The 27,614-nt window shown below is 35.3% G+C and overlaps 2 protein-coding genes across 3 annotated transcripts in view; both read left to right on the top strand.

Moving 5' to 3' along the window:
• LOC141633743 (pre-mRNA splicing factor SR-like 1) overlaps positions 1-18,408 on the top strand; it is a 30,618-nt gene extending 12,210 nt beyond the window's left edge. Inside the window, exons 2-4 of one of the 2 annotated variants that reach the window (XM_074446162.1) lie at positions 13,269-13,349; positions 16,848-16,919; positions 17,323-18,408. In XM_074446162.1, the coding sequence (XP_074302263.1) occupies positions 13,269-13,349; positions 16,848-16,919; positions 17,323-18,144 (975 nt within the window). In that variant the 3' untranslated portion in view covers positions 18,145-18,408. Of the gene's footprint in view, positions 1-13,268; positions 13,350-16,532; positions 16,671-16,847; positions 16,920-17,322 lie in introns of those variants that run through there. The other variant, XM_074446163.1, reaches the window with a different exon arrangement.
• Positions 18,409-21,046: 2,638 nt separating this feature from the next.
• Positions 21,047-21,766, top strand: LOC141628583 (uncharacterized). Its single transcript, XM_074441704.1, has one exon. It carries the CDS (start codon positions 21,047-21,049, stop codon positions 21,764-21,766), a length of 720 nt encoding a protein of 239 aa, XP_074297805.1.
• The last annotated feature ends 5,848 nt before the right edge of the window (positions 21,767-27,614 follow it).

Here is a 27,614-nt window from a genome sequence, read left to right as displayed (position 1 = left end):
AGCAGAATCTGGAGATGATGACCAGATAATAATTACCATGATGAATCTGATGATGACGATAAATTCGATTGAAGATCAGGAATGATAAAGACTATGAATTTCATTCGAGAAAACTGAGCAGGAATCAGCCGCCTACATCTCGCATCCGCTGAGGGTAATCCGATAGCCGTCCAAAACCGATAACCACACCTGAAAACTTTGGGAAAACTCGAGCCAAACGAACGACGTGAATATCAATTCAACCAAATGTTCGCATTCTAGAAACAAAATTACTTCTAATTAATCAAATTTCATCCAACTTTAATTTGCACAGCGATGTTCAATTATAAATTAACGCAGCAACAAAATTAACAGGATGAATCACTATAACATGATCACAAAATCACAAAATCAAAAAATCAAATTCAACAACGCAGTCCAAGCACAAGATAAATCTAACAAACACCGAAATTCATACCTGCCGACGAAAACGGCGCGAACTACGAGGAGAGAGAAACCACCGTAAACTCCGTACGACGTCGTGTTAGTGACCCGTTTTCTTCCGTTGGCCAATGCATCCATTTTCCGACTGAAATTATTAAGGGCCCTGATGGTGTTTGATTTAATTTTGGGTCTTTTTTTTCTTTCATGGGGATTGGAGAGACTATTGAGAGTCTATTTTTCAGGCGTTTATTTGTTGAGTCAATTAATATCAGCCGTTGATCTTAGCCTATTTAATGGTTTAGATTTCCAAACTCACAACTCACCGTAAGAACCAAACTCACGAGATCCCGCCTATATATATATATATATATATATATATATATATATATATATATATGTAGAGCGAGAGAGAGAGATATATCACACCCACCTCTCACCCAAACCCACCACCAGATCTGACCACAACAACCGGCCCATCACCGTCACCTTCTGACCACACCCACACCCACCCCCTCGCCTTACCCACCAACCACGACGAACACCAAAACAACACCGCTCGGTCACCACGACCACCGCCAACAACACTATTATCAAATCCGCCGCCTCCCTCCACTTGCCGTCTCTCCTCTCTGCCGCGGCTGTTGTTGGGTGGTGTTGTTGTCGTGGGGTAGGGGTGTCGTGGTGGTAGGTGGTGGTTTGTTTGTTTGTTTTTGTTTTTGTTTTTGTTTTGCCGTGTTTTGTTTTACTTTTTTTTTTTCTTTTTTTTTCTTCTGTTTTAAGATTTGAGTTGGTTATTTTTTCAAATCTTGTCTTTTTTTTTCAAATATCGTCTTGTTTTATAGTTCTTCAAATCTCGCCTTAAAAAATCGTCTTGTTATATATTTTTCTTCAGATTTTGTATTCAAATCTCTTCTTGTAAAAACCCTTCTTGTTATATATATATTTTTATATAAAAATATGAATTAGTGTAACTTTATACTAATATGGTCATTTTTTTATTTTAGAATTTGGTTAGGACTAAAGTTACACATGTTATTGATTAAAGTTACACTATTTACGACTAAAGTTGCACTATTTACGACTAAAGTTATATAATTATGGGCTAAAGTTACACTCATAAAATACAAAAGTTACAAAAGTTACAGATCTATTTTTAATAACTTAATTTGTTTATTTTTTTCGTTTTTTTGATTTGTTTGGTATTTGTGTGTCGGTGTTGTTGTGAGACGGTTTTTTTTACTTTTTAATTTTTGTTGACAATTTACATTTGTTAATTTTTTTAATTTTGAATTTTTTAGATCTACTTTTGAATTTTTAGTAACAAATTATATTTTTTAACATTTGCCTTGTTATATATTTTTTTTTAAATTAATAATTTTTCAAATCTAAATTCGTCTAATTATTTAACTTTTCAGATCTATTTGTGAATACGACTAACGTTGCACATTATGTGTAACTTCAATGACATTTTGTGTAACTTCATTGCCCATTATGTGCAACTTTATTACACATTATTATGTGTAACTTCAATGGCATTGTGTGCAACTTTATTACACATTATGTGCAATTTCAATGACATTATGTGCAACTTCAGTTTCGTCTTGTTATTGTGTTGATTTCAAATCTGATTTTAAATTTGGACTAAAGCTACATGATTTTCGACTAAAGTTGCACAATTTTGGACTAAAAGTTCCACTCGTAAAACAAAATTGGACTAAAGTTGCATAAAATTATATAAATTCCAATTAATTTATCGAAAAGAAGTAAAGTTACACAAATTTGGATTAAAGTTATATAAACTTGCACTAAAGTTACACAAATTTGGACTAAAATTACTTAAAAATTAACATAAAAGTTACATCAAATTGACTTAAAAACATATAAATCTAAATTTATATATTCAAAAGTCATTTTAGTAATTGTAACTCTAATGCTTAAAGGGTGTAACTGAAGTTTACTCTAAAGAACTAAAGTTTTCACCTATGAAATACTAAAGTTACACAATTTTGGACTAAAGTTACACAATATTGACTTAAAATTATATAAATTAAATTTATATATTCAAAATCATGTAACTCTAGTGGTTTAAGGATGTAACCTTAGTCCTTAATAATATAGCTTCAGTTTGTATAGTCCATTTTATACATTATATTGAGTTTATGTAACTCTAGTTTTTTCTGAGTGTAACTTTAGTTCACTAGTGTAATTTTAGTCCATAATAGTGAAACTTTAGTCCTTTTTTGTATATTAATTAATTTTTTTTAAAATTTAAGACTAGTTAATACAATTTTAGTTCTAGTGTAACTTTAGTTCATGACGGTGTAACTTTAGTCAATGACGGTATAACTTTAGTCATTTTAAGTCATTTTTATATAAATTTTGAATTATGATAATTATAATGTATCGTGCGTATAACTTTAGTACATGCATTGTGCAACTTTAATAGAGGACGTGTGCAACTTTTGTCTGAACCACCAACAACAATCACCACCAACTACCACTACCAACAATCACCACCAAACTACCACCACAAACGAGATAATACAGTTATTTTTTCAAAAATCTATTTGTTGTTTAGTAGATCTAAGATTAAAATCAACATATTATTTGAGATTTATTTTTGTAGATCTAAGATCAAAGTAAAAGAATCTTACAAAATAAAAACGAGATCTGAAAACCCAAGATCTAAAAAAAAATTAAAGTATAAAAAGACGAGATCTCGTTAGTTTGGTTCTTACAGTGAGTTCTGAGAAATCAACGGCTAAGATGACTCTCAAAATAAAATAATAATATGGTCGTTTGAGAACACTCTCGTTGTATCAACTAACCATCGTGCGTCGTAATCTCCGGTACTAACTGCTCCATTATCGACGCGCCTGTGTGCTTCTCTGCCGAAACGACACCATTCGCCATCGCCATAGCCGCTGTTGAATTATAAGTAACAGACCTCAAAACATGATTGCATACACGATAATCAGTCAAAAACGATGTCATCAAAAGTTCTCAAAATCAACCTCAACAACAATTCAAATCAAATCAAATTATCCCCAAATTCATCTGCCAACAACAAATTAGGGTTTCAGCCGTCTACTGACAATGGGGAGACGCCTACCTCACCGATCCAATCCATTCTCAACCGCCACCGCAGCCGCCACCGTCGCAACTTCATCCCCACCACCCCCAAACGCCATGGTATACGACAATGCCGCCGAAATCGTCAAATCAAAGCTAAGACGCCTCTCAAATCACGACCCACGTTTCCTAAAACACAACTCACCCCATCCAACCCTAGCTACACACCGATCCTCCCCGCACCCGCGACCCGAATCACGACCCTCCCGAACAGGCTTCGTGTTGCTACGGAATCGAATCTTGCCGCAAAGACTGCTACTGTTGGGGTTTGGATTGATGCGGGTTCGAGGTTCGAAAGCGATGAGACTAATGTTACTGCTCATTTTTTAGAGCATATTTTATTCAAAGGGACGGAGAGGCGTTCTGTTAGGGTTCTTCAGGATTCTTGAGGAAGAGATTGAAAATATGAGTGGTCATTTGAATGCTTAAACTTCTAGGGAACAGACTACTTTTTTTGCTAAGGTTTTGGATAAGGATGTTGGTGTTTCTTTGGATATTTTGGCTGATATTTTGTAGAATTCCACTTTTGAGGAATCCCAGATTCTCAGAGGCAACAAAATAATGATCTGGAAAACATAAATTAAAAACAAGAATTGGATTAATTGAAGGTATGGTACCGCATACCAATGGCGGCCTCGAGAATAGTAATAGAAGGAAGCGGTGGAGATGAAGAATGCGTGAAAATGGAGGATTCGCCGATGAGTAAAAAGTCGAAAATGGAAAGTAGGTATCCGATTAAAACCGGCGAAGTGGTGATTGCTACGTCGGTGTTTGTGGTGTTAGTTTTTGGATTGTTTTTCATTTTTTTGGAGAATGGCGGCTGTTCAATATGGTCAAATTAAGTTGCCTCGTACTATTTTTGATCTTCGCATTCTCTAAGTAGTTTCATCTTTCTTTTCTTTTGTTTTGTTTTATTTCTACTTTTGTCGATTATCGGTTTCGTTCGTATCGAGGATTTTGTTTGAGTTGATCGATTACTATATTAGGGGTTGAGTGATCGATCTGTGAATAAGTTTTTTTTCCTGGAATAACAACACTAACACCAGAATAATAGCACAATAACATGCCGTAAAAAAAAGAGTAAAAAAATCGAAGTTGTAAAAAAAATCAAAGTGACATCGGAATAACAGCAGAATAACAGAGAATAATAAAAAAAGAAAAAAAAAATCAAAGTCGTAAAAAAATCAAATTGGCAGCGGAATAACATTACAATAACACCAGAATAACAGCACAATAACACGCGGTAAAAAAAAGAGAAAAAATCAAAGTAGTAAAAAAATTAAAGTGACATGTGGTAAAAAAAGAGAAAAAAATCAAAGTCGTAAAAAAAATCAAAGTAACAGCAGAATAACATCACAATAACAGCGGAATATTTTTTATTTTGTTATGTGATTCTTTGTTTTCATATTTGGTTTTAGTTGAAATTTCAGATACCCCACTCACAAAAACCCACGAAAACCGTATCTGAGTATTTGAAAGTTGGTTTTTGTATTTGTTTTTTTTTTTTTTTTGTTTTTTTTTTGTTTTTTTTTTGTTTTTTTTTCCTGATTTCCAGATCTGATTTTTACCTCTAATAGTTTTTTTGGTTTAGATATTTTTTTATTATTTTAGATTTGGTATTAATTTTCTTCATATCTATTGGTGATTTTTTGTTAAATTTTAATGACATTTTTTTTGTTATATATATAATTTGTTGATTTAATTGGGCTATACGACTAAAGTTATACAATTTACTAGTAAAGTTATACTATTTATGATTAAAGTTATACTATTTACGACTAAAGTTATACTATTTATAATTTTTTGTTATTTGGTTTTTTCTTAGATTTACGGTTTTTTTTGTTAGATTAACGAGTTTTTGTTATTATGGATTAAAGTTATTTTCGATTTTTTTGTTCTTGTTATTGTTGGTTTTTTTAAGATTATAATCTTAAAGTTCAGATAGTTTTTTTTTTTTTTTTTTTTTTTTTGCAATATTATTGTTGTTTGCGCATTATAGTTTCATGTCAGTGGTTTTGTTATTATGGATTAATGTAGTATTGTTTAGTTTGTTTCTTCTTCTCATTTGTTTTTATTTTTTAGATTTAAAATTTAAACTTATATGTGCAACTTCAGTGGTCATTGTGTACAACTTCAATGGCCTCATGTGCAACATCAGTGATCATTGTTATTTGTTTTTTTTTTTTTATATTTGGTTTTTTCTTGGATTTACGGGTTTTTTTTGTTAGATTAACATTTTTTTGTTATTATGGTGGACTATTTACGACTAAAGTTATACCTTTTTAACATTAAAGTTTAAAGTTATACAAATATGGACTAAAGTTATACCCTTTAAACTTTAAAGTTATACAAAAATTGACTCAAGTTATACAAATAAGGACTAAAGTTATACAAAAATGGACTAAAGTTATACAAAAATGGACTAAAATGATACAAAAATTGACTAAAGTTATACAAATATGTACTAAAGTTATAAAAAAATGGACTAAAATTATACAAATATGGACTAAAGTTATACAAAAATGGACTAAAGTGATACAAATATGGACTAAAGTTATACAAATATGGACTAAAAGTGATACAAAAATTGACTAAAGTTATACAAATATTTATGGACTAAATTTATACAAACAGTAATGATATAAATTCAAATTTATAGCGTTGGTTTTTATTTGTTATTTTTTGTTATACTTATATTTTTTTTCATTTGTCAACAAAGTGAAATGAGAAAACAAAAGTTATACTTTCATTGAAGTTACACACATTTCTACTAGAGTTATACATTCGTTGAGTAGAAGTTATTCATATCGTTACTAGAGTTGTACATTCATTAAGTAGAAGTTCAACACATTTCTACTAGAATCATACATTCGTTGAGTAGAAGTTACTCATATTGTTATTAGAGTTATACATTTACCGAGTAGAGTTATACATTTACTGACTAGAGTTATACGTTTTGTATAACTTTAGTCCATTTTGTATAACTTTAGTCCATTTTGTATAACTTTAGTCCTTATCTTTAGTCCATTTTTGTATAACTTTAGTCCTTATTTGTATAACTTTTGTCAATTTTTGTATAACTTTAGTCCATTTTTGTATAACTTTAGACCATAACAGTATAACTTTTGTCAAATTTTGTATAACTTTAGTCCATTTTTGTATAACTTTAGTCCATAACAGTATAATTTTTGCCCATAACTGTGTAACTTTAGTCATTTTATATCATTTTTGTATAAAAATGTAAAATATAAGATTAAAATCAACAAATTATAAGAATTTTTATATAGCTAAGATTAAAATAACAAATTTTATGAAAAATATTTTAATAGATCTTAGATGAAAAAAAAGTATCTAAAAAAAAAAACGAGATTTAAAACCCGAAATCTTAAAAAAAACGTATAATAAGAAGAGATTTGAAAAGAATAAATAACAAATAAAATAAACCGACCCCAAACAACAAATTTAACACAAAATCTGAAAAAAAAAAAGTGACGGAAATAATGAGACGCGAAATCTGGAAAAAAAAAAAGAATTTATAAAATTACAGGCGGCGACGGTGGCGGTGGCGGTGGCGGTGGGTGTGGGTGGCGGTTGGGTGTCGGGTGGGGTAGTGGTGGGTGGTGCTGAATGAAGAAGAAATGAATGATTTTTTGGGTTTTTTATTTATTTGGATTTTTTGGGTTTTTTTTATTTGTATTTGGATTTTTTGGGTTTTTTATTTATTTGGATTTTTTGGGTTTTTTTTATTTGTATTTGTATTTTTTGGGTTTTTTATTTATTTGGATTTTTTGGGTTTTTTTTATTTGTATTTGGATTTTTTGGGTTTTTTATTTATTTGGGGTTTGAGAGAAGAGAGACGAGAGAAGAGAAATGTGTAAGATGAGAGGGAAATGGGTGAGTGGAAAACAAATATATAGTAAATTAGTGATTAATTAGGATAGATTAGTGAGGGAGGAGAGAGATGGTGAGATTAACCATTAAACACACTTTTTGGGGATTGATCTTGGCCATCCATTTTCACCATCCAAAGGCTCTTAATAGAACTTATGGACTTAAAGATATATGATGGACTTACATGATCCTCTCTCTCTCTATATATATATATATTTAGGATCTCATAAGTCCACATACATAATTTGAGTCCACAGGTCCTCATTTAGGCCATTGGATGAAGGAAATGGATGGATGAGATTAGATCTCAATGGATGGCCAAAAAGGACTCTCCTCTAATTATCTCCTTAACTCAATCATCTTCCTCACTAATCATTCACCATCTCATTATCACAACCATCTTCTCCTCTCTCTACATCTCACTTATCCCTCATCTCTAAAAAACCCCAAAAAATCAAAAACCCAAAAAAAAAATACAAAATCCAAATAAATCACACTTTTTTCCTCCTACCTACTTATCTCTCATCCCACACAATTTCCTTCATATTCTCTCTCAAAAACCTCTCCTCTCTCAAAAACCAAAAAAATTCAAAACCTCAAAAAATCAAAAAATTATCCCCCTCTCTTCCTCACCCACCCAACTCCACGACCACCGCCACCTATCCCCACGACCACCGCCACCTATCCCCACGTCCACCATCACCCACCCCCACACGCCTCCTCTCCTCCCCAGCCGCGCCTCCTCGCCTCTCGCTTCCACCCACACCACAACCGTCCTCTCTTTTTTCTTCTCTAATCCCTTCAAATGGCGTTTTTTTTTACTGTATTTTATTTTTTATTTTTAATTTTTTTTTTTTAATTTTGTGTGTTAGTGTGTTTAAAATTTCGTGTTTTTAAAAAATTTCTCGTTCTTCTCCCTTTTCAGATCTGGTTTTTTTTTGTTTGTTCTTTTAAATATCGGGTGAGTGTGTTTAAAAATTTCGCGTGGTTAAAAAATTTCGTTACATGCAATTTTTTATTTTTATTTTCGGGTGTTAGTATGACATTAGATATATTTTTAAAATTTTAGATCTAGGTTTTGAAAAGAAATTGTGTTTTTGTTAGATCTATTTTTTGAAATGAAATTATGATTTAGTTTTTAGATCAAAAAGTTAGATTTAGTTTTGAAAAGTTAAACCTATTCTTTTTTTTTTAAAGGTTTTCTCTTTATTTGTTGATTTTATCTTCTGGTAAGTTAAGATTACAGTTACTTCTATTAAAGTTATACTTATCTTTATTAAAGTTACACTTTATTTAAGTTACAGTTTTCTCTATTAAAGTTACACTTATCTCTGTTAAAGTTACGTTTATCTCTATCAAAGTTACACTCTCAATGAGTAAAGTTATACTCTTAATAGACTAAAGTTACATTTTTAATATGGATTAAAATTACACTCTCAATGGACTAAAGTTATAATTTTAATATGGACTAAAGATTACACTCTCAATGGACTAAAGTTACACTTTTAATATGGACTAAAATTACAATTTCAATGGACTAAAGTTACACTTTTAACAGGGTTACCGGATTCGCAATTCGTTCAATCCGCTTTCTTAATTCTAATTCGCGATTTGCTCAATTTACATTATTTTAAAATTCGGTAATTTGTCGAATCCAATTCGCAAAAGGAAATCATAATTCGCTAATTCGAATCAATTCGCCTACTCTACAAAATGAATAAAATACAAAAATTATTTTAGCAAAATTTAAATTTTTACTTAATTTTAAATCAATTCACATTACATTTAAATTTTAAATAAAAAAGGCTCCATTGGGAACTCAAAAACCATAAAAACCACAAAAACCTAGGAACACACTTATTAAGATTTAAGAATATCTGGAAAAAAAAAAGAATATCAAAAGGCCCTCCTCTTCCTCAACAAAAACCATGACATGTCGGTTGACTCTTCATTTCTTCATCAATGGTGATCTGCCGAACTCCACTTCCTCCTTGAACCTCCATCATCACCCTTCATCAAAAATTCACAATTATCCTTTTATATCAACAAAGCTAAAAAAAAAATCATACTCCCTGTGAGAAATCAAAATCAAATTAAAGCTAAATCTACAAATGTACAATAGTGAATTAAATCATTGTGCTTGGCTTCAAAGTTCAACCTGCAAAATAAGTTCAACCTGCAAAATAATCAGGTATCTTGTCTATACTTCAATTTTTCCATATTTTTTTGCTCGAATTGGGACGAATTAAGATGAAAACGAATTGCGACGAATTAATTCGCAATTCGGAGGGGGGGGGGGGGAGCGAATTAGGTAACCCTGGCATTTAATATAGACTGAAGATTACACTCTCAAAAGACTAAAGTTACACTTCTAAAAGACTAAAGTTGCACTTATAAGTCAATTAACTTAAAATAAGTGCTAAAATTATGAAAATTTAAAATAATATTCGTCAAAATTACTCGAAAAAGACGGAAGTTATACTCGTAAAACGCAAAATTGTCGTATACATGCTTTAAAATTACAAATTTCAAAATAATACCGACAAAACCGCTTCGTAGTATAAAGTTCCACTATTAATGGTTAAAGTTACACTCGGAAAAGACTAAAGTTACACCCTAAAAATACTAAAATGTCGTAAACTTGTCTCAAAATTACAAAAAACAAAATAATATACGTCAAAACCGCTTTTTAGTTTAAAGTTACACTTTTTTTTGTTAAAGTTATACTCGTAAAAGTCTAAAGTCACGTTTGTAAAACAGTAAAAGTGTCATAAAATTTGCATACATTTGGAAGCATAAGAAGACAAAAGGTAGTGTTAAGTGTGTATGATGATGAATGTATAATTAAGGCTAGAGAGAGAAAGTGGGATTAATTAGTGTATAGGAAACTAATTAGTGTTAAGTGTGTTTCTTGTTTTCAATCTCAACCATCCACAATGCTTGATCTAATGGTTGAAGATAGAACTTACGGACTCAAATAATATGAAGGACTCATAAGAACTTTGCGCTCTCTCTCTCTCTCTCTCTCTATATATATATATATATATATATATATATATATATATATATATATATATATATATATATATATAGTAAAGTTCTTATAAGTCCTTCATATGTTTTGAGTCCATAAGTCCCTTCCATAACCCTTAGATCATGCTTGGTGGGTGCTTGAGATTGAAAGTAGAAACACACTTAACACTAATTAGTTCACTTCTCTCTCTAGTTTTAATAATACATTTACTAATTCATTATCATACACAATTAACACCACCTTTTGTCTTATACTTCAAAGTTTATAAAAATTTTGTTAACACTTTTCCTGTTTCGGTTTTTTTCGCTTTTTTTTGTAACAAGTTTTCGATATTTTAGGATTTTACGAGTATAATTCTAACAGCAAAAAGTGTAACTTTAATCTACGAAGCGGTTTTGACGGATATTATTTTGAAATTTGTAATTTTAAGGAATGTTTACGAGAATTTTGCGTTTTATGAGTTTAACTTCAGTCTTTTTTAGTCATTTTGACGAATAATATTTTAAATTTTTGTAATTTTTTCAGAACTTATCGTAATTTTAGCATTTTACGAGTGTTATTTTAACGACAAAAAGTGTTATTTTAGTACAGGAAAGTGTTATTTTAGTCTAGGAAAGTGTAATTTTAGTGTAAGAAAGTTTAATTTCAGTCCACTGAGAATGTAATTTCAGTCCATTGAGAGTGTAACATTAGTCCAATGAGAATATAACCAAGTCCATTGAGAGAAATAAGTGTAATTCCAATGGATATATGTGTATTTCTAGCAGAAAAAAGTAATTTTAGCAGAAAAAAGTGTAATTCTAGCAAATAAAAGTGTAATTCTAGGAGAAAAAAGTGTAATTCTAAGGATAAAAAGTGTAATTTTAGCAGAAGAAGTGTAATTCTAAACGGAAAATGTGTAATTTTAACACGAAAAAAAGTAATTTTTTAGAAAAATTGTACAGAAAAAGTGTAATTCTAGTACAATTAGTGTCGTTCACATTGCAAATTGTAATTCAAAAGGTACAAAGTGTAATTTTAAGAAAATTGTAATTTTAACTTTAATAGAGAAAACAGTAATTCTAATAGAGAAAATTGTAATTTTAACTTTACTAGAAGATTTAAATTAACAAATTATACGAGATTAATTTCTAAGATCTAAGATATAATTAAAAGGATCTCGTAAAAAAAAAAAAATTACAAATATCATTATTTTCAGATCTAAAAAGGAAGTAAAAAAAAATAGAATGGAAAGTGGTAGTGGTGCTTATTATTGTAGATCTATTATTGAAGAACTCAATAGTCACACACACCATAGTGAGAAAATGAAGCTAACACAAACAGAAAATAGAAAGAAAAACACTAACAAACAAGACGAATATATAACAAGAGATTTGACACACAAAAAATCAACAAATTATGGAGATCTACTTTTTTGTTAAACAGATCAAATATTCAAATCAAAAGTCCAACTAACCAGATCTGGAATAAGTAACACACAACTTTATTTTATTTTTTTTAAAAAAAAAGTACAAAAATGGAAAAGGAGAAGAAGAATAAAAAAAAAAAAAAAAAAAACCAGATCTGGAATACGGGGAAGGGGAAGGGGAACGGGAAGGAGGAGCATGCGGCGGCGTGAGGGTTGTGGTGGTGCGGCGTGAAGGAGGAGCATTGTTAGGCGGCTGCTGGTGATGTTGTTGGCGCGGCTGGGGTCGTGGGTCTTTGGTGGTGGTGGACGGTGTTTAGGCAGGAGAGGAGGCGACAGTGGAGGGAGGCGGCAGTGGGGGTAGGTGGTCAGATCTGGAAGAGTGGAAGTGGAGGCGTGGTGGTGGGAGGGTTGGTGACGGTTGTGGTGGGTGGTGTGGTGGTGGTGTCGGGTGGGGAGGAGAGGTGGCCGTGTGGTAGGTGTGCGGGTGCGGCTGATGGGTGGCGGGGTGGTGGGCTGGTGGGTGACGGGTTGGGGTGGGTGGTGGTGAGTGGGAGAGGGTGAATTATTTGGGGTGATTTTCTTGGTTTTTTTGGATTGTGATTTTTGTTGGGTATTTGATTTAATTGGGATTTTAGAGAGATGAATGGATGAAATTGTGAGGGATGAGTGAGAAGTTATTGTGAGAAAAAATCTTATATAGTGGATTAGTATATTTAATTAATGTTGATTAGTAAAGTACATAGGGAGAGTGTTTAGTTAGGCATTAATCCCCTTATTTTTGCTTTTAATCTCAGCCCTTTACCTCCCTCATCCAAAGGCTCACAATGAGACTTATGGACTCACATATAAGAGGAGGACTTACATGATCCTAATATCATATATATATATATATATATATATATATATATATATATATATATATACATATATACACATATATATATACATATATACACATATATACACATATATACATATATATACATATATATACACATATATATATATATATATATATAAAATAAATAAGACGTGTCGTATCCATGTCTAAAAAATAGCCAAGACACTTCTTTGACCGTATACCCGTGGGCCGTGTCAGTTAAAATTCAAAATCACGTGTCGGATACTGCTATACGTATCGGATACGATACTTCGTATCCGTGTCTGAGTAACATAGCTTGTACCTAACATTGCGTTCATATGTCTTCACTTAAAAGCTAAATGCTGATAAGCGTAATGTCTTCTCCCTCTAATACTTCTCCTACTTTATGGAAATTCAATGGGCATCCAGCATCGCCAATTTTTGGATGTATTTCATCCTTATGCTATGTCCTTTGTTGTATCATATGTTTTGATCAATGATTAAGTCTGTTTTTGCAGATTGGTTTCCTCTACCTGAGATATGCTGGAGATGCAAAAACTCTGTGGAAGTGGTTTGAACCATATGTTAACGATGATGAGGTACTGTACATGCAGCCTTCTGACATATTAATCTCTTTATTGTTTTAGTTTTGACCCTTTACCTTCTACCCTATGAATTAATCTACATATGTTGTGAACTGCCATACTCTTGGAGGCCGTTATGTATATAACTGCAGCAGGTGAGGCATGTAATACTATGTTGTTTTTTTATGTTGCTTAATTGTCTTTATAGAATGGTTGGTTTCGTGAACTATATTATTAATTACTAGATCAGACTTGTGGAATTGCTCTAGTAAGTTTGACCTTATTTCTAAATCTGTCAAATTGTAATGCAATTCTTAGTTTAGATGGGCAGTGGTTGGCGTCAAATTGCAGTTGCCATGTTTAAAAAATCGACTAAAGTAAACTGTGTTAAATCTTAGAAAATGTGCTTCTAATAAGGAGATGCCCATCATATAACTTCATTTATTACAAAATCTCATTTGCCTTTTGTGGTCAATATTTGTTTATGCAGACCAATATATGTTTAAATGCTTTTGGGTGGTAAAAAATACTGATGCCTGTCCCATTAAAATCCATACCTGATTGTGCAACTAGTTGTAATTGATTGGGGCCTCTTGCTTAAATTTTGCATCAACTAGATCTCTAATCTTTTGTAGTAGTCAGAATCAATTCCGGGTAGGGAAAGTTCTCAACTCTTTGGTATTTCAGATTTATAACTCCTTACTTAATCTATTCTTATTGCACCATTCAAAAGAAATTTAAGATATTTATGGTTAAACAAGTTCATCGTATTGATTTTCACTCGTGGTAGAATTATGGAATGTATATTTCCAATGGAGCCAAAGACTCATTACTCTTTGGTTATGGATTATAATGGAATAAATAAAAAAGGCTCACTAAAGTGGCTGCTCTTCGTTCTTTTGCGAAGTAGCGGTCCTTCAATGCAGTTCTCGACGCAATTTTCATCTTGGGTCATTCGGAAACAGCCTCTTTGTGTTGCTAACAGTCTAACACAAGGGTAAGGCTGCGTACATCCGACCCCTCTTTACCCCGCAATTTGCGGGAGACATTGAGGCACTGGGGTAATGTTGTTGTTGTTGTAGAATTATGGAATGTACTAACTTTTTCTCATAGTTTGTGCTTATTTTTCTGGTTGGAGTTCATTGAAAGCATATCACCTTTGTTGTTTGTATTCTATTACTTCTGTATCCGGCTGAAGTATGCAGTATATAGGCAAGTTATAAGGAAAACTAGTTAAAGAGGATACTGTGGATTTACATCTAGGGATTTCTCTCTCTGCTGGCAGCCACAATATTTTTAATACCCAGTTAGGAAGGTAACTTGAAATTTCAGTTATACCCGTGAATTAGGGGTTATATGTGGATGTTTAAGGAGGATGTTATCGGCTATAGTAGGATACAATTGTCCTTGAAGAAGAGCATGCAAGTTGCCCGGTATGAAATTGCGCCAATTGATACAATTGTGGTTTATTAGGAAAGCTTATTGTTTGCACTTTAAATATTATATTTAAGAATTTTGGCATGATAACGGACACTTCTTTTCAGAAAATATTTTAAAGTGTAATTAGTGAGAGGTATTCACGGAGTAACCACTGGGACAATAGTATAGTGGTGAAAACAAATCACTGGTTGAAGACATATTGGTGAAGTTTTTACTGTTTGAACGGGACAAATGTTAATGGGGACTCTAGATCTCGGACTTGGGACTCAGGTGCACGATAATTCTGATCTGGTGGAGGAAGCATAAATTTATGCAGAGATGCTTAAAATGTTCAACTATTAGCATATCGAGTGAAGAATTTACTTCTATGTTTCTGGATTACATAAATCTGACACCACCTAGATAACAGCTTCTTTTTGAGGCTTTAAATTCTGCTGATCACGAGTTTTTAGATATCCTTAAAATAAAGAACAACATGTTTAGAGATGGTGCAGAAATGTAATGCTAACAATAGTTCTGATGTGATCTCATTGCTGATATAGTGATTTTCCATGTGAATTTCCGAAAGTGAAAGCAGGAAAGCTGTTTAGATACCGTAAAGACAAATATTTGAATTTATTTCCTACAATATTTTGACTACTTATTTCCTACAGAATATAAAATATTTTCACCCCCCCATCTCCCCTTAAGTGCAAGTTTTCGCATAGGAATTTAGTTCTTTATTCGTCGTTAAATCGCTTTTCAAAGGTTGTGGTGGTTAGCTTGGTCGCTGTGGCGATTTGGTGCTATGGATTGTTGGCGGTCGAGGTAGTAGGTTTGTAGGTGTCATCTAGGTGAATTGGCAAGGCTGAAACCGCAATCTGGGGACTGGTAAAATCTTATATTATTTGTCTATGGGATTTGGAGGATCTTGTAAGAGAAATTTTCGAGAAAATGAATGATTTTTTTTTTTTTTTTTTTTTTTTTTTTCCGCAATTAGTAGAGAGGGAGTTGCATCATAGAATGCCTGATATCAGATTTGCGAACAGCCTTTAATTTCTGAATGAACCAAACAATTACTCACAAACTACATCTGTAGCACAAGTTCACACCGTTTTGAACTTCCTGGTTTAGTGGCTGTTGATGGCCTGCAGCAAAAGACGCTATATGATTTGATGGGTTTGTATTTTATTTTGATGAGTAGGTTTTACTTTTGTACATGAGAATTTCCTTCACCAAAGTAGCTTGGTTGTTGAACACTACCCATGGATTGTGCACTGTGATATACGTCTAGACCTGTCCAACCTGGGCCGATACAATTTCTAGGGTCATGAACCCGGTAATCATGAACCGTGGCCCCTAAGAACTAAACATCCCACAAATTCTGGATTAGGGTCACGGTTGAACTCGACTGACTTGTCTTTACCCAAAAACTATATACAATTCGGCAAAATGTGTATTTAGAGGATATAAATTAAAAACAACAATTATGTCATGGTACTTGTTCAAAATTTAAACTAGCAAGTCATAAACTCACAAGTATAAACAAAACATTAATAATACATGTCAATTAGTAAGATCAATATTTTATCAAGTAATGATAAAGAATAAAGGCATGAAAATGTATTTTTGATTTTCATTCCAACCTTGAAATTGATTCAGTACTTGAATTGTCATTTCCTATATTTTGACCTGACACCTATGCCTGACCTGTACTGATCTCATTTGTCACGATTCATAGAAAGTAAAAAATGGGAAAAAGAGGTGGTTACTGCTAACTTATTTCAGGTTGGTAGTGTTTTTCTCAAAGGTGGAACCCGTGCTTTTGCTTACTACTTATTTTGTCTCAAAAGGTCCGGAAGTGCAGCTTTTGTCAACAATGAAGTGCTTCAGTGCGTTCTTCGCAAAAATGATAAGGTTTTCTATATGATTTCATGTTTGTTACCCTCACTGGCGAATGCTTAACCTTGTTATTTTAGCTAGTTAAATTATTTTAATCGTATTAAGGCATAATACTTGTTTTTTTCTCCCCCGTTTCTTCTATTACAGCCTATGGTTAGTAGTTCCTCTAATTCCTGGTAAATTCTTCCTCAGGAATTTTCTCCTGGATCTAATGGAAAGATGACGACTATGGGTGTGTATGTGCGAGATCTTCTTCTTGGACAGGTTAGTTTTCCTATATGTACTTTGTTTGCTTGTCAAACTTGCTGGGTGTGTGCTGGTCTTACTTTGCCTATGGTGCCTGGTTTTACTTTGCCCGAGAATTAATGAATAGAAGGTCATAACTGGCAGTTCAGTTCGTTTTGATTTCACGATCAATGTAGACGTGCCCTTCTTCGAAACATAGGGGGAAAAGGAAATACGACAGTCAACTTTAGATCATTGCCTTTAGGCAGTTAGGAAACAGATTTCGAGTACATAAAAGATGGACAAGGCAATGTTACATCAAAATCACTAGTTTGTTGAATGTTGTTCTGTAGCTTGGTAGTCGAAAATTTCGAGTTTTTGTCAATTTTTTGGGGGTGCGTCTGAGATATACTCTGACTAATTGCTCTCCCTCATAATGCAGTACTATTTTGATACTCTCTTTCCTCGTGTCCCTGTACCTGTTCTCCGTCAGATTACGTCAAATCTTGAAAAAATGAACCTGCCCACAAAGCCTTCAGGCTCTATAGGAGACAACAGTAGATTTGGATCTGAAGACACTGCACGCCGTCCTCCTTCTGTCAAGGCTGCTCTTTCTGTTTCTTTCGGACAACGTGCTCCCCATAGGGCATCAACTAGGGATTCTTCTCCTGTTCGCCGTGCCCTGCCCCCTTCTTCGTATGATGATGGTGGTAGAGATGATTCACGAAGATCCCCTAGTAGGCATCGTAGTCAGAGCCGTGATTTGTCTGACAGGGATTACATGGATAGGGATCGATACCGTGACCGGGATCGGGGCCGAGATTGGAATGGATATAGTGACCGAGATATTCGTGACTGTGATGGAGATCGGGCTCGGGATCGTTACCGGGATTATGATAGAGATAGAGATAGAGATCGGAGGAGGGATTATGACAGACCTCGGTACTCAGAGAGGGAGGGGAGTAGAAGGGATCGGGGCAATGGCAGACATAGCGATTACCGCTCTCGAAGAAGCAGGAGCAGAATGAGTAGGAGTAGAAGTCGTAGCCGCCAAACTCCTAGTGAACGCTTTGATGTTCATTCCAGCTCTCAGAGAGATGCAGGCAAAGAAAAAGAAAAGGCTAGTGTGTCTAGCAATCTGGCTAAGCTCAAAGATTTGTATGGTGATCTAAGTGAACAAAAAGGTGATGCCAGTACAGGAAGAGGGTTCAAGGACAGCGGCTCCGAAGAAGTTATCAGATTAGGTGGTTCGACTTGGAGGTAATCAGCCTGGTACTGTATGAGAGCGTCTTCTATGTAGATCAACACATTAACCGTACTATGAATCGAGGAATGCTTAAGATTTGTGCTGATCAGAATTGTTGAGCGTCTCATACAGGATTCACTTAGCATGGTAACGGACATGTCTCTTGCTAGGTGCCGGTTACTTCATTTCAAACTCACGGACATTAATCTGCTCTTGAGAAATTCTGTTGCATGTTTCTGTTGTACATTAATACCGTGTTAGTTAAATATTTGTTGTTTCGCTCGTACGGATTTCCGGATATCCGATACGAATTTCCGGATATCCAATAGGGTTCTTTAAAAACCGTATCGGATAAGGATCGGCAAAATATGAAACCGGATATACGTTATCTGATACGGTTGCTTTTTTATTTTAGAATAAAATATTAAAAAATATATATATACATAAATCACAAAATCAATATTAATATCTATCTATATTATTAAAGGAAGCTTTTTTCGAGCGATTATAGGGAGTCCAACTAACTACTATGCGATTATAGAGAGTTCCAACTTTTATAAACTACTATATATTTAAGAGCATGTTTGGCCTTAATTCTCATAAATGTGTGTTTGTTTTTCAAACTTAATTTTTTATAAGTGTTTTTCAAAAGCAGAAACAACAAATAGTTGCTTCTATTTCTATGGGCAAAAATATGGATTTTTAGCTTTTAAGAAATTTTGTTTAACTTTTAGAAAACTATGTGTTTGGTCAAAAAGTGTTTTTGGACGTTTTTGAGTCTAAAAACACTTTTACAAACTAGGCCAAACACACACTAAGGGTGTGTTTGGATTGAGGTATTTGGAGGGAAAAGAAAGGGAGGGAGAGTAGGGGATTTAAAATCCCTTATTTGGATAGCAAATGAGGGTGGAGGGAAATGGAGGGGGAGAGATTTGAAGGGATCCAATTTCCCTTCTCCAAGCCTAATCAAAATCTCTCCATAATAGGCAAGATATTGAGGGAAATTGTATCCAAACAACCACACTCCATTCCCCCTTCCTTTCTCTCCCTTCCCCTTCCCCCTCCCTTTCTCTCCACTTTTGCTATCCAAACACACTCTAAATGAAAAATAAAAAAGTTATTTAATTCAATTCAATTAAATAGCATATAATAGTGTGTTAAAAGTTTACATTCACCACGGAGATAAAATTTGTTTGACGTACAACTCTACTAGAATACTAACATTAATACATCTTATTTTGAACTTCGACTTATATTTTTTTTTAAAAAAGAACTTAACACGAGGAGAGAGAAAGCAGCAAGGATTAAAAATCCCCAATCGCAAATCGGAAACCACCAATCCCTGACCTCCCTGCTCCACCGTCTCCGTCTTCCACACTAGCCCCCTTTCTTCTCACCCTACCCAATCGCCGGAGATGGGTCGCTCTCATGTCCTATCTCCGGCGATTCGACATATCTCACATTTTGTTTTCCTCCAAAAATCAATCGGGTTTTAGTCGCGCTACCAATCCACCCACCGTTCTTTTGCAGTCTGGTTGTTTCTGGGATTATGGCCGTCCTAGCCGTCCTCCGGTGACGTCCCGACTCGCTGTGTTTTAAGGTTTTCTTTGTTTTCCCAGCCCCTCTTCTCTGCTTTGATTGGGTTTGGTTGTCTGTTCCGACCGTTTTGAGGCGTCTGAGTCCGTCATGTTCGCAATTCTGCCTGTCTGTGCTCCACCTGACCGGCTTTCTTTCGTTGTTTTCTTCCGTCTGGCTTAGGGTGTTATCGCTGCTCACTGTTTGGTTGGTTTTTCGTGGGCTTCGGTGCTTGCGTTGAGGACTATCGCCTCACCGGCCTGGGGGGTTCACCTCTTGACGCTCCGGCTTTACGGTACCTTGCCTGTCGCCGCGGTGTTTATTATCATGCCAGGGGTGTTCCCCCCATTCCCTCCACCCCTGGTCTGATTCTACTGTTTCTGTAGTAGTCCGTCTTTGTCGATGAGTATAGCTCATCCGGTCTGGGCCTGATATGGTGATCCCCCCCATTTCCCCACCTATCAGTCCCAATTCCTCTCTCACTTGTATCTTTCTGTGTCGTCCCTTTGCTGGCTCTAGTTGATTGTAGGGCGGTGGTCCTGGGAGGTATCGTTAGGTAAAACGGGTGTCTTGGTTGGTGTCTTGTTTGGGTCATCTTTCTGGCCCTTGGTGTGTGTGTCGAAGTGATTTCTAAGTCAGTTGGGGTTTGAGCCTTCGTGGCTTGTTGTTGTTGGGAAGCTTTGGTCTTTGTGTTCGTTGCTGATTGTCGGGTTCTCTGTTGGCCCCTCGTTGTGGTTGTCGTGTCCTGGCCCTTTCTTTCGTGTTTGGTGTGGCTGGGTATAGTGGTTTTTGATGTGTGTGTGTGTGTTGTCTTGGTTGCTTTGGTTGGGTTGGATAGTTGGTGGTGGTGGATGTGTTGATTCCCTTATGGTTGATGAGGCCTTTTCTGTATGAGGTGTGTTTGGGTAGGGTGAAGTCGGGATATGGCTATGTTGTTGGTTGGCCCGGATGCGGTGGTCTCAATCTTCTCGTTATCCATGAAAGAGTTGGTTTGGAATTTGTAGGGGCCTTAAGGACCCGCTCGCCCCTTCAATTCCTAAACTTAGAGCTATTTGTAGGTCTTTTAAAAATAACTTAGATTTTATTTTCCTTTCTGAAACTAAGTGTGATGTACAATCTGTTGACGTACACTTGCGCCCCATGGGTTTCCTTCAGTCTGTTGGTTGTGATGCTGTGGGTTTAAAGGGGGGGGGGGGGTCGCTGGGTTGGCTGGAAAAGCAGTTGTAAGTTAGAATGTGTCTTTATCAGCTCTAATCTCATTATCTTTTCGGTTAACCAATGTAAGGGTAGTTTGTGGTACTTGTGTTGTGTTTATGGTGAACCTAATCATACTAAAAGAGGTGCTATGTGGGAATCGTTTACTAATCTTCTCAATTCCCTTGACAAACCCTTCCTGCTTATTGGAGACTTCAACCAAGTGGAGTATTCTTCTGATAAGTTAGGGGGTGATAATTTGATTAGAGGAGCTGACTTATTCTCCAACTGGAAGAATACACTTTGTCTGATGGATATCCCCTTTAAGGGTCTTAGGTTCACTTGGTGTAATAATAGGGAGAGCCCACCTCGGATTTACGAAAGACTAGATAAGGGTTTTGCTTCCAATGATTTGCTTTCTTTATTCCCTAATACTTTCATCAAGCACTTACCTATCCAAATTTCGGATCATGCGCCCATAATCCTTGATACAAATATGGTTCTCTACACCAAGAAGAAAGTTTACAGACTTGAGGCTTGGTGTTTTGATTATGCTGAATGTAATAGCCTTGTTAAGGAAAGTTGGGAAAAAAATGATAAGGGTGATGATTCTCAGGTTCTTTTGTCCAAATTACGTCGCACCAATAATGACTTCAGAGTTTGGGCTTGCAACAAAAAAGATGAGTGGGGATTAAAGTGGAGTGCATTTGATCAGGAACTTGAGTCCTATATCATTGATATTGAGAATGGTGGTGTCATTGATAATTATGATTTATGTCACAAAAAGCTTATGGAATTCGCTACTGCTGCTCGCACTTATTGGCGACAACGTGCAAAACTGAAATGGAATTGTGAGGGATACGTGCACTAAATACTTTTTCAATTGGGTTAAAGGACGGTCTGGTGCTAATACTATCTTGGGTATTAAGAAGGAATCTAATGAATGAACTTTTGATATGAAGAAGATTGGTGACTTGTTTCTTAAACACTTTTCCACTATTTTTAAGTCTGATGCTGAGCCTGAATGCTTTGACAATTACATGTGTAATTATGGTTATCTTTTCGATAATCTCAAGCGTAGAGTAGGCTTCGAGGAGAGGGCCAAGTTGGGCCGTGTCTATTCGAGAAATGATGTTCGACAAGCTGTTTTCCAATTGGGTCCTTTAAAATCACCAGGTCCCGATGGTATACCAGCAGCCTTTTACCAGAGGTATTGGGCTATTGTTAAAAAGGATGTGATTAATGGTGCTCTCAATATTCTCAACTCGGGTAATGTGATTAAAGATTTTAATAAAACCTTTATTGTTCTCATTCCTAAAAACGATTGTCCGGAGAGAGTTGGAGATTTTCGGCCGATTAGTCTCTGCAACGTTATTATGAAGGTGGTTACAAAATGTATTGCGAATAGATTGAAAGGAATTATGGATGATCTGGCTGGTCCATTCCAAAGTGCTTTCGTCCCAAATAGAAGTATTGCGGATAATATTGTCATTGCCCAAGAAATCCTTCATGTTATCAACCATAGGAAATATGGTAAGAAGGGTTTGATGGCGGTTAAGGCTGATATGAGTAAAGCTTATGATAGACTAAAATGGAACTTCATTAGGGGGGTACTATCGAGCTTAAACTTGCCGAGCTCTATGGTTCACCTTATTATGAGTACTATTGAATCTGTTACTTATGATATCCTGATTAATGGTGCACCTATGGAAAAACCTGAACCTCGCTGTGGGATTATGCAAGGTGATCCCTTATCTCCGTATATCTTCGCGCTTTGCACGGAAGTTCTCTCTCAAATGATTCTCTACGCTCAGGATGACACCTTCATTAAGGGTATCAAAATATGCAAGAACGGACCGGATATATCCCATTTATTATTTGCGGATGATTCTCTCTTCTTTATTCGCGGTGATTTTGGGGACTTGGATTTTCTTATGAACATTATTGATGAATATTGTGTTGCCTCTGGGCAATGCATTAATACAGATAAGTCCTCTATTCTCTTTAGCCCGAATTGCTCACTTATGACGGTAAAGAAGTGCTTGATTGAGTACAAATTTGCACCTAAGCATGATCTTGGCAATTATCTTGGCCTACCAACGAGTATTGGGTCTTCAAAAAGGGACCTATTTAATTTTTTTGTTGACAAAACCAAGCGCAGGCTATCCTCCTGGAATAACATTCTTCTCTCTTCGGCTGGTAAATTGACCCTTATTCATTATGTTCTTTCTTCACTATCTCTTTTCTCTCTATCGGTATTTCGCATACCGGTAAGTGTAACGTCAAAGCTTCAGTCTCTGATGGTGCATTTTTGGTGGAGTAGAACTAGAATCAATAAGTCTATTCATTGGTATAGTAAAGACTTCCTTAGTAGGCCGGTGGGAGAAGGGGGTCTTGGTCTTCGCAATATTGGCTGTTTTAATCAAGCCCTTCTTGCCAAGTCTGCTTGGAGAATTTTAAGTGTTCCAGAAAGCCTTATTAGCAAAGTTATTGGTCCCAAGCTTGGTGTGCAAAATGATCCTTTTTTCCAGAACCGATGGAAGACTCCCCAAGCGTCGTCATGAGCTCTAAAAAGCCTATTCTGGGGCTCTGATCTTATTTTAACAATATTGCTTGGACGATTGGCTCATCCTCTCGTCTTAATGCCTGGACGGATAGATGTTGAGGGATATAGTCTTCGTGATCTCTGTGAGGATTTTATTGATGCTCCTACTAATGCTACGTTCCTGGTTGGAGATCTGCATGATAATCATAGGAGATGGGATTTCTCCTCTTTTGGTTTCGATCCAGGAGAGGGAGTTAAAAAAAAAAATCTTCGCAACTTATATCCCTACTCAACCTTCAGATGACTCATTCTACTGGAAATTGTCCAGACATGGCGATTTCACTGTCAAGTCCAGATATTATGCTGCTGCTAAGGGCTTATCTATTGGTTCTAACTCGGCTGTTGATCGCTCTAGAATGTCTACAACTATTGTTGCCTTCTGCAAATCAAAGCTATGGAAATTGCCTATTTCCATCAAACTAAGGGTGTTTTTATGGAAATTTATGGCTAACGCCCTTCCCGTTGGCTCTGAATTTCTTAAACGAAATATGCATTGGCGCTCTACCTGCTCTCTTTGTGAAGGCTCTTCCCCCTGTGTGGAATCTCTCTCTCACCTCTTCAGAGATTGTAGTTTTGCAAAGGCTCTCTGGTTTGGCTGTCCTTTAGGACTCAGACTCACGGAAGGGGTGGATATTGATGTTAGGATTTGGGTCATAAACTGGGTTACTTTTTAAAAGGGCCTGATCCTAACTCCCTCCTCTTCCCTTTTCTTGCTACCCTCTGGAGAATTTGGTGTTGCAGGAATGGGATAATCTTCCATAACCGCCGCCCTTGGCCTATGAGTGCTCTCACTGCTATTCTGGGTGACATTCAGTGTATGAATGAGGTTGTGTGTAGCAAGAGCGCTTGCCTTATCCAAGCGCCTTTCGTGGACACCTCTCCTGATTTTGTTTTAGTTAAGAGGATTAGAAATTCCTTTCCATTTTGGATTGTTGGTGGGCCTGATTGTGGGAATGTTTGCACGGTCAAGTGTGATACTGCTTGGAGAGAGGATAGAAGTTCTGGTATGGGGTGGTGCTTGTTGGATGATAATGGAACCATAAGGACTTCTGCTCATACTCGCACGTTTGCTTCTTCTGCCCTATATGCCGAAGGACATGCTGCTATCATGGCGCTAAATTGGGCCTTGGACGAAGGCTATCTCCATATTAGACTTGTTACAGATTGTCTTGTTTTAGTTATGCAGGTTACCGAAGCGGAGAAGGCGATTGCGTCTATTAGCTGCATTATCAAGGATCTTAAGTCTATTGCGTCTCGTTTCCACTGTTGTTCTCTTAGTTATTGTCCTAGGGGAGTGAATATGATAGCTCATAATCTTGCCCAAAAAGCTCTATTGTAAGCTATGCTATGTATTGCTGTCAAAAAAAAAAAAAAAAAAAAATACATCTTATTTGCATTAAGAAAAAGTTTGTTTGTGGGGTGGAAAACTTCAAACTCTACCGCACAATTCTACCACATAAGACCTACTACTATTTGTGTATATTAGAATATCGGTTTTTCTAACGCGTGCCCTAAGGGCACACGTTAATAGTTGATTAGGCATAGGTTAAGCATTATCATTAGTTAAGATTCCCTTATTTCCCTTAATTATCTTTTATTTTTCTCTCTCCCAAATATTCTCTTATCTCCCAAATATTTTCTTTCCTTTCTCCCAATTTTATGCTCCATAAATCAATTTTTCATCTACCCCAAATCAACATTGACTCAATGAGCAATCTAATCAATTCCGATGCAACAGACTCTCCTTCCGCAAGGTATGTGGTTTTTCTTTACGTATTGTGTCCAGTATAAATTGTTGTATCTTTCTTAGTCGAGTTCTTGCACACCTCTAAAAGATGGTTGCAAATTCATAGAAACCAGTGTCTAATATCAAAGACTTCGGTTTACAAATCTTGAAAACTAGATCAGTCGTTGCCTTTGGAGGGTGTTCCCATACAGGGAAAATAAAAATTTGTATAAATTCAGTAGTGTTTTAGGGAAGAAATGCTCCTTGCTTGTCAAGATAGCCTGTATATGTCGACTTCGATACGATAAGACTCGCTTTGATTTATAGGGAGGAGGTGTCATAATATATAATTTGCATGCCAAACATGTATTGGTTGTCATGTTGCTAATTTATTTCAAGTATATAGGATGTCATGTTGGGTGTTGGTGTGACGTCGTGTCTTACGATTGTTCAGTTATTTAGCAAATGATTGATACTTTAATTATACAATAAAAACTTGTGTTTGCAGGTCAAATGTAATTCGTTTTTTTTTACTTGAACAATGAATCAGAAGATGAAATGCGCCAGTTCGGAAATAATGAAGTCGTTAAACTTAATAGAATATTTCATAATCTATTAAAACTAAATGAAAATGAGGAAAATATTGATAGAAACTCTTTTGAACCCTTTGTTGGTCAATGTTTTCTAAGTGAAGAGGAGGCTTATTTGTTTTACGAGAATTTTGCTAGAGATAATGGGTTTTCAATTCGTAGAGGTCGGTTTGAAACTAAGAATGGAAAAATGGTTAGGCGAGATTTTTTTTTCATCGAGAAGGATTTCCAAGAGTGAAAATGGTAGAGTCGTCTAGGGAGCGGCGAAACAGACCATCAACGAGGTGTGGTTGTAACGCTGTTATGTGTATAACTCTTAAAAAATCTTGTGACATTTTTCTCGAAGAGTGGCATGTTACCCAATTTAATTCACATCATAACCATCAACTTTTGTCAGCTACTCAAGTGCGATTTCTTCTTTCTTATCGCTCCATATCTAAAGAAGATGAGCAACAACATATGTTGTATAAAAATACTGGTCTTTCAGTCAGACAAATAATACGAGTGATGGAGCTCCAGAAAAATGTGAAGTATGGCGATTTACCATTTTTTAAGAAAGATGTTCATAATTTTTTTAGTAGAAAGCGATAAGAGAATTTAGCCAATGACGCTATGGATCTTCTTGAAATTTGTAAGAGCGCCAAAACTGAGAACCCTAACTTTCAATTTGATTTTACTATTGACAATGAGAATAGGCTGGAGAATATATTTTGGTCACCTACTCACTGCTTTGATTTATTAAGAGTACGGAGACTCTACTGGGTTTGATACAATTTATAGGGTGAATTTATATGACATGATTTTTGGCATTTTTATTGACATTGATAATCATGGGAGAAATATATTATTTGGTTGTGCTCTTCTCCGAAAAGAAAGTAGAGCTACTTTTTGTTGGTTGATAAAGGTACACATATTCTATAGATATCCACTTGTTTTTTATGTTGTAAAGTTATATTGTTGTATATACTTCTTACGTATTTTTTGCTTGTTGTTAGACTTTTGTTACACTGATGAAGAAGCCGCCAATGACAATAACTACTTACCAGGATCCATGGATGTCAGAAGCAATCTCCATAGAAATGCCATTTACAAAACACGCTTATTGCATATGGCATATTACATCTAAATTTTCTTCTTGGTTTACGGCTCTTCTTAGAAATCAATATTCGCATTGGTGTTCTGATTTTTATAGGCTTTATAAGTTGGACAATATTGATGATTTTGAACAAGAATGGCCTCTTATGGTATCAAAGTTTAATTTACAAGAAAATAAGCATATACGTGGTTTATATGAGATTAGGCGAAATTGGTTGTCGGCTTACCTTCGTGATTATTTTTTTGGGTGGTATGACCACTACGGTAAGATGTGAGAGCGTCAACAGTTTTGTGAAACGATTTACATCTTCACGATTGTGTTTGACTCAGCTTATTAGTCAGGTAAATATTTGAAGTCTGTTATTATTCTACACTTTTAAGAGTATTTTCTTTTTATCCATGTTGATACATTTCTAATTCATTTCTTATCAATTGGCACACCTACAGATTGATCTAGTAGTTGAGGATATTGGGAAAACTCAACTACACCATACCATGTTGGATACATATAGAGGATCTTCTTTTCGTACTTCATCTCCGTTGGAAGAGAAAGTGTATAAAGTTTTTACATCATTTTCTTTCAAAAAGTTTCAAGAAGAGTTTGAAAGGGCTACTCAATATACGGTATGTTTGGATCACACTCATGTTTTCATTGTTCGACATTATAAGGAGCTACGTACACAGAAGCATAATGTCGTTTGGA

The sequence above is a fragment of the Silene latifolia genome, chromosome Y (assembly GCF_048544455.1).
Source record: "Silene latifolia isolate original U9 population chromosome Y, ASM4854445v1, whole genome shotgun sequence".
Lineage (NCBI taxonomy): Eukaryota > Viridiplantae > Streptophyta > Magnoliopsida > Caryophyllales > Caryophyllaceae > Silene > Silene latifolia.
The sequence above is the reverse complement of the archived record's forward strand: the minus strand, read 5'-3'. Positions and strand labels throughout refer to the sequence as shown.

Bases quoted from the DNA above. Each gene is read 5' to 3' on its own strand.
- LOC141628583 (XM_074441704.1), top strand. From the start codon at position 21,047: ATGTGGGAATCGTTTACTAATCTTCTCAATTCCCTTGACAAACCCTTC.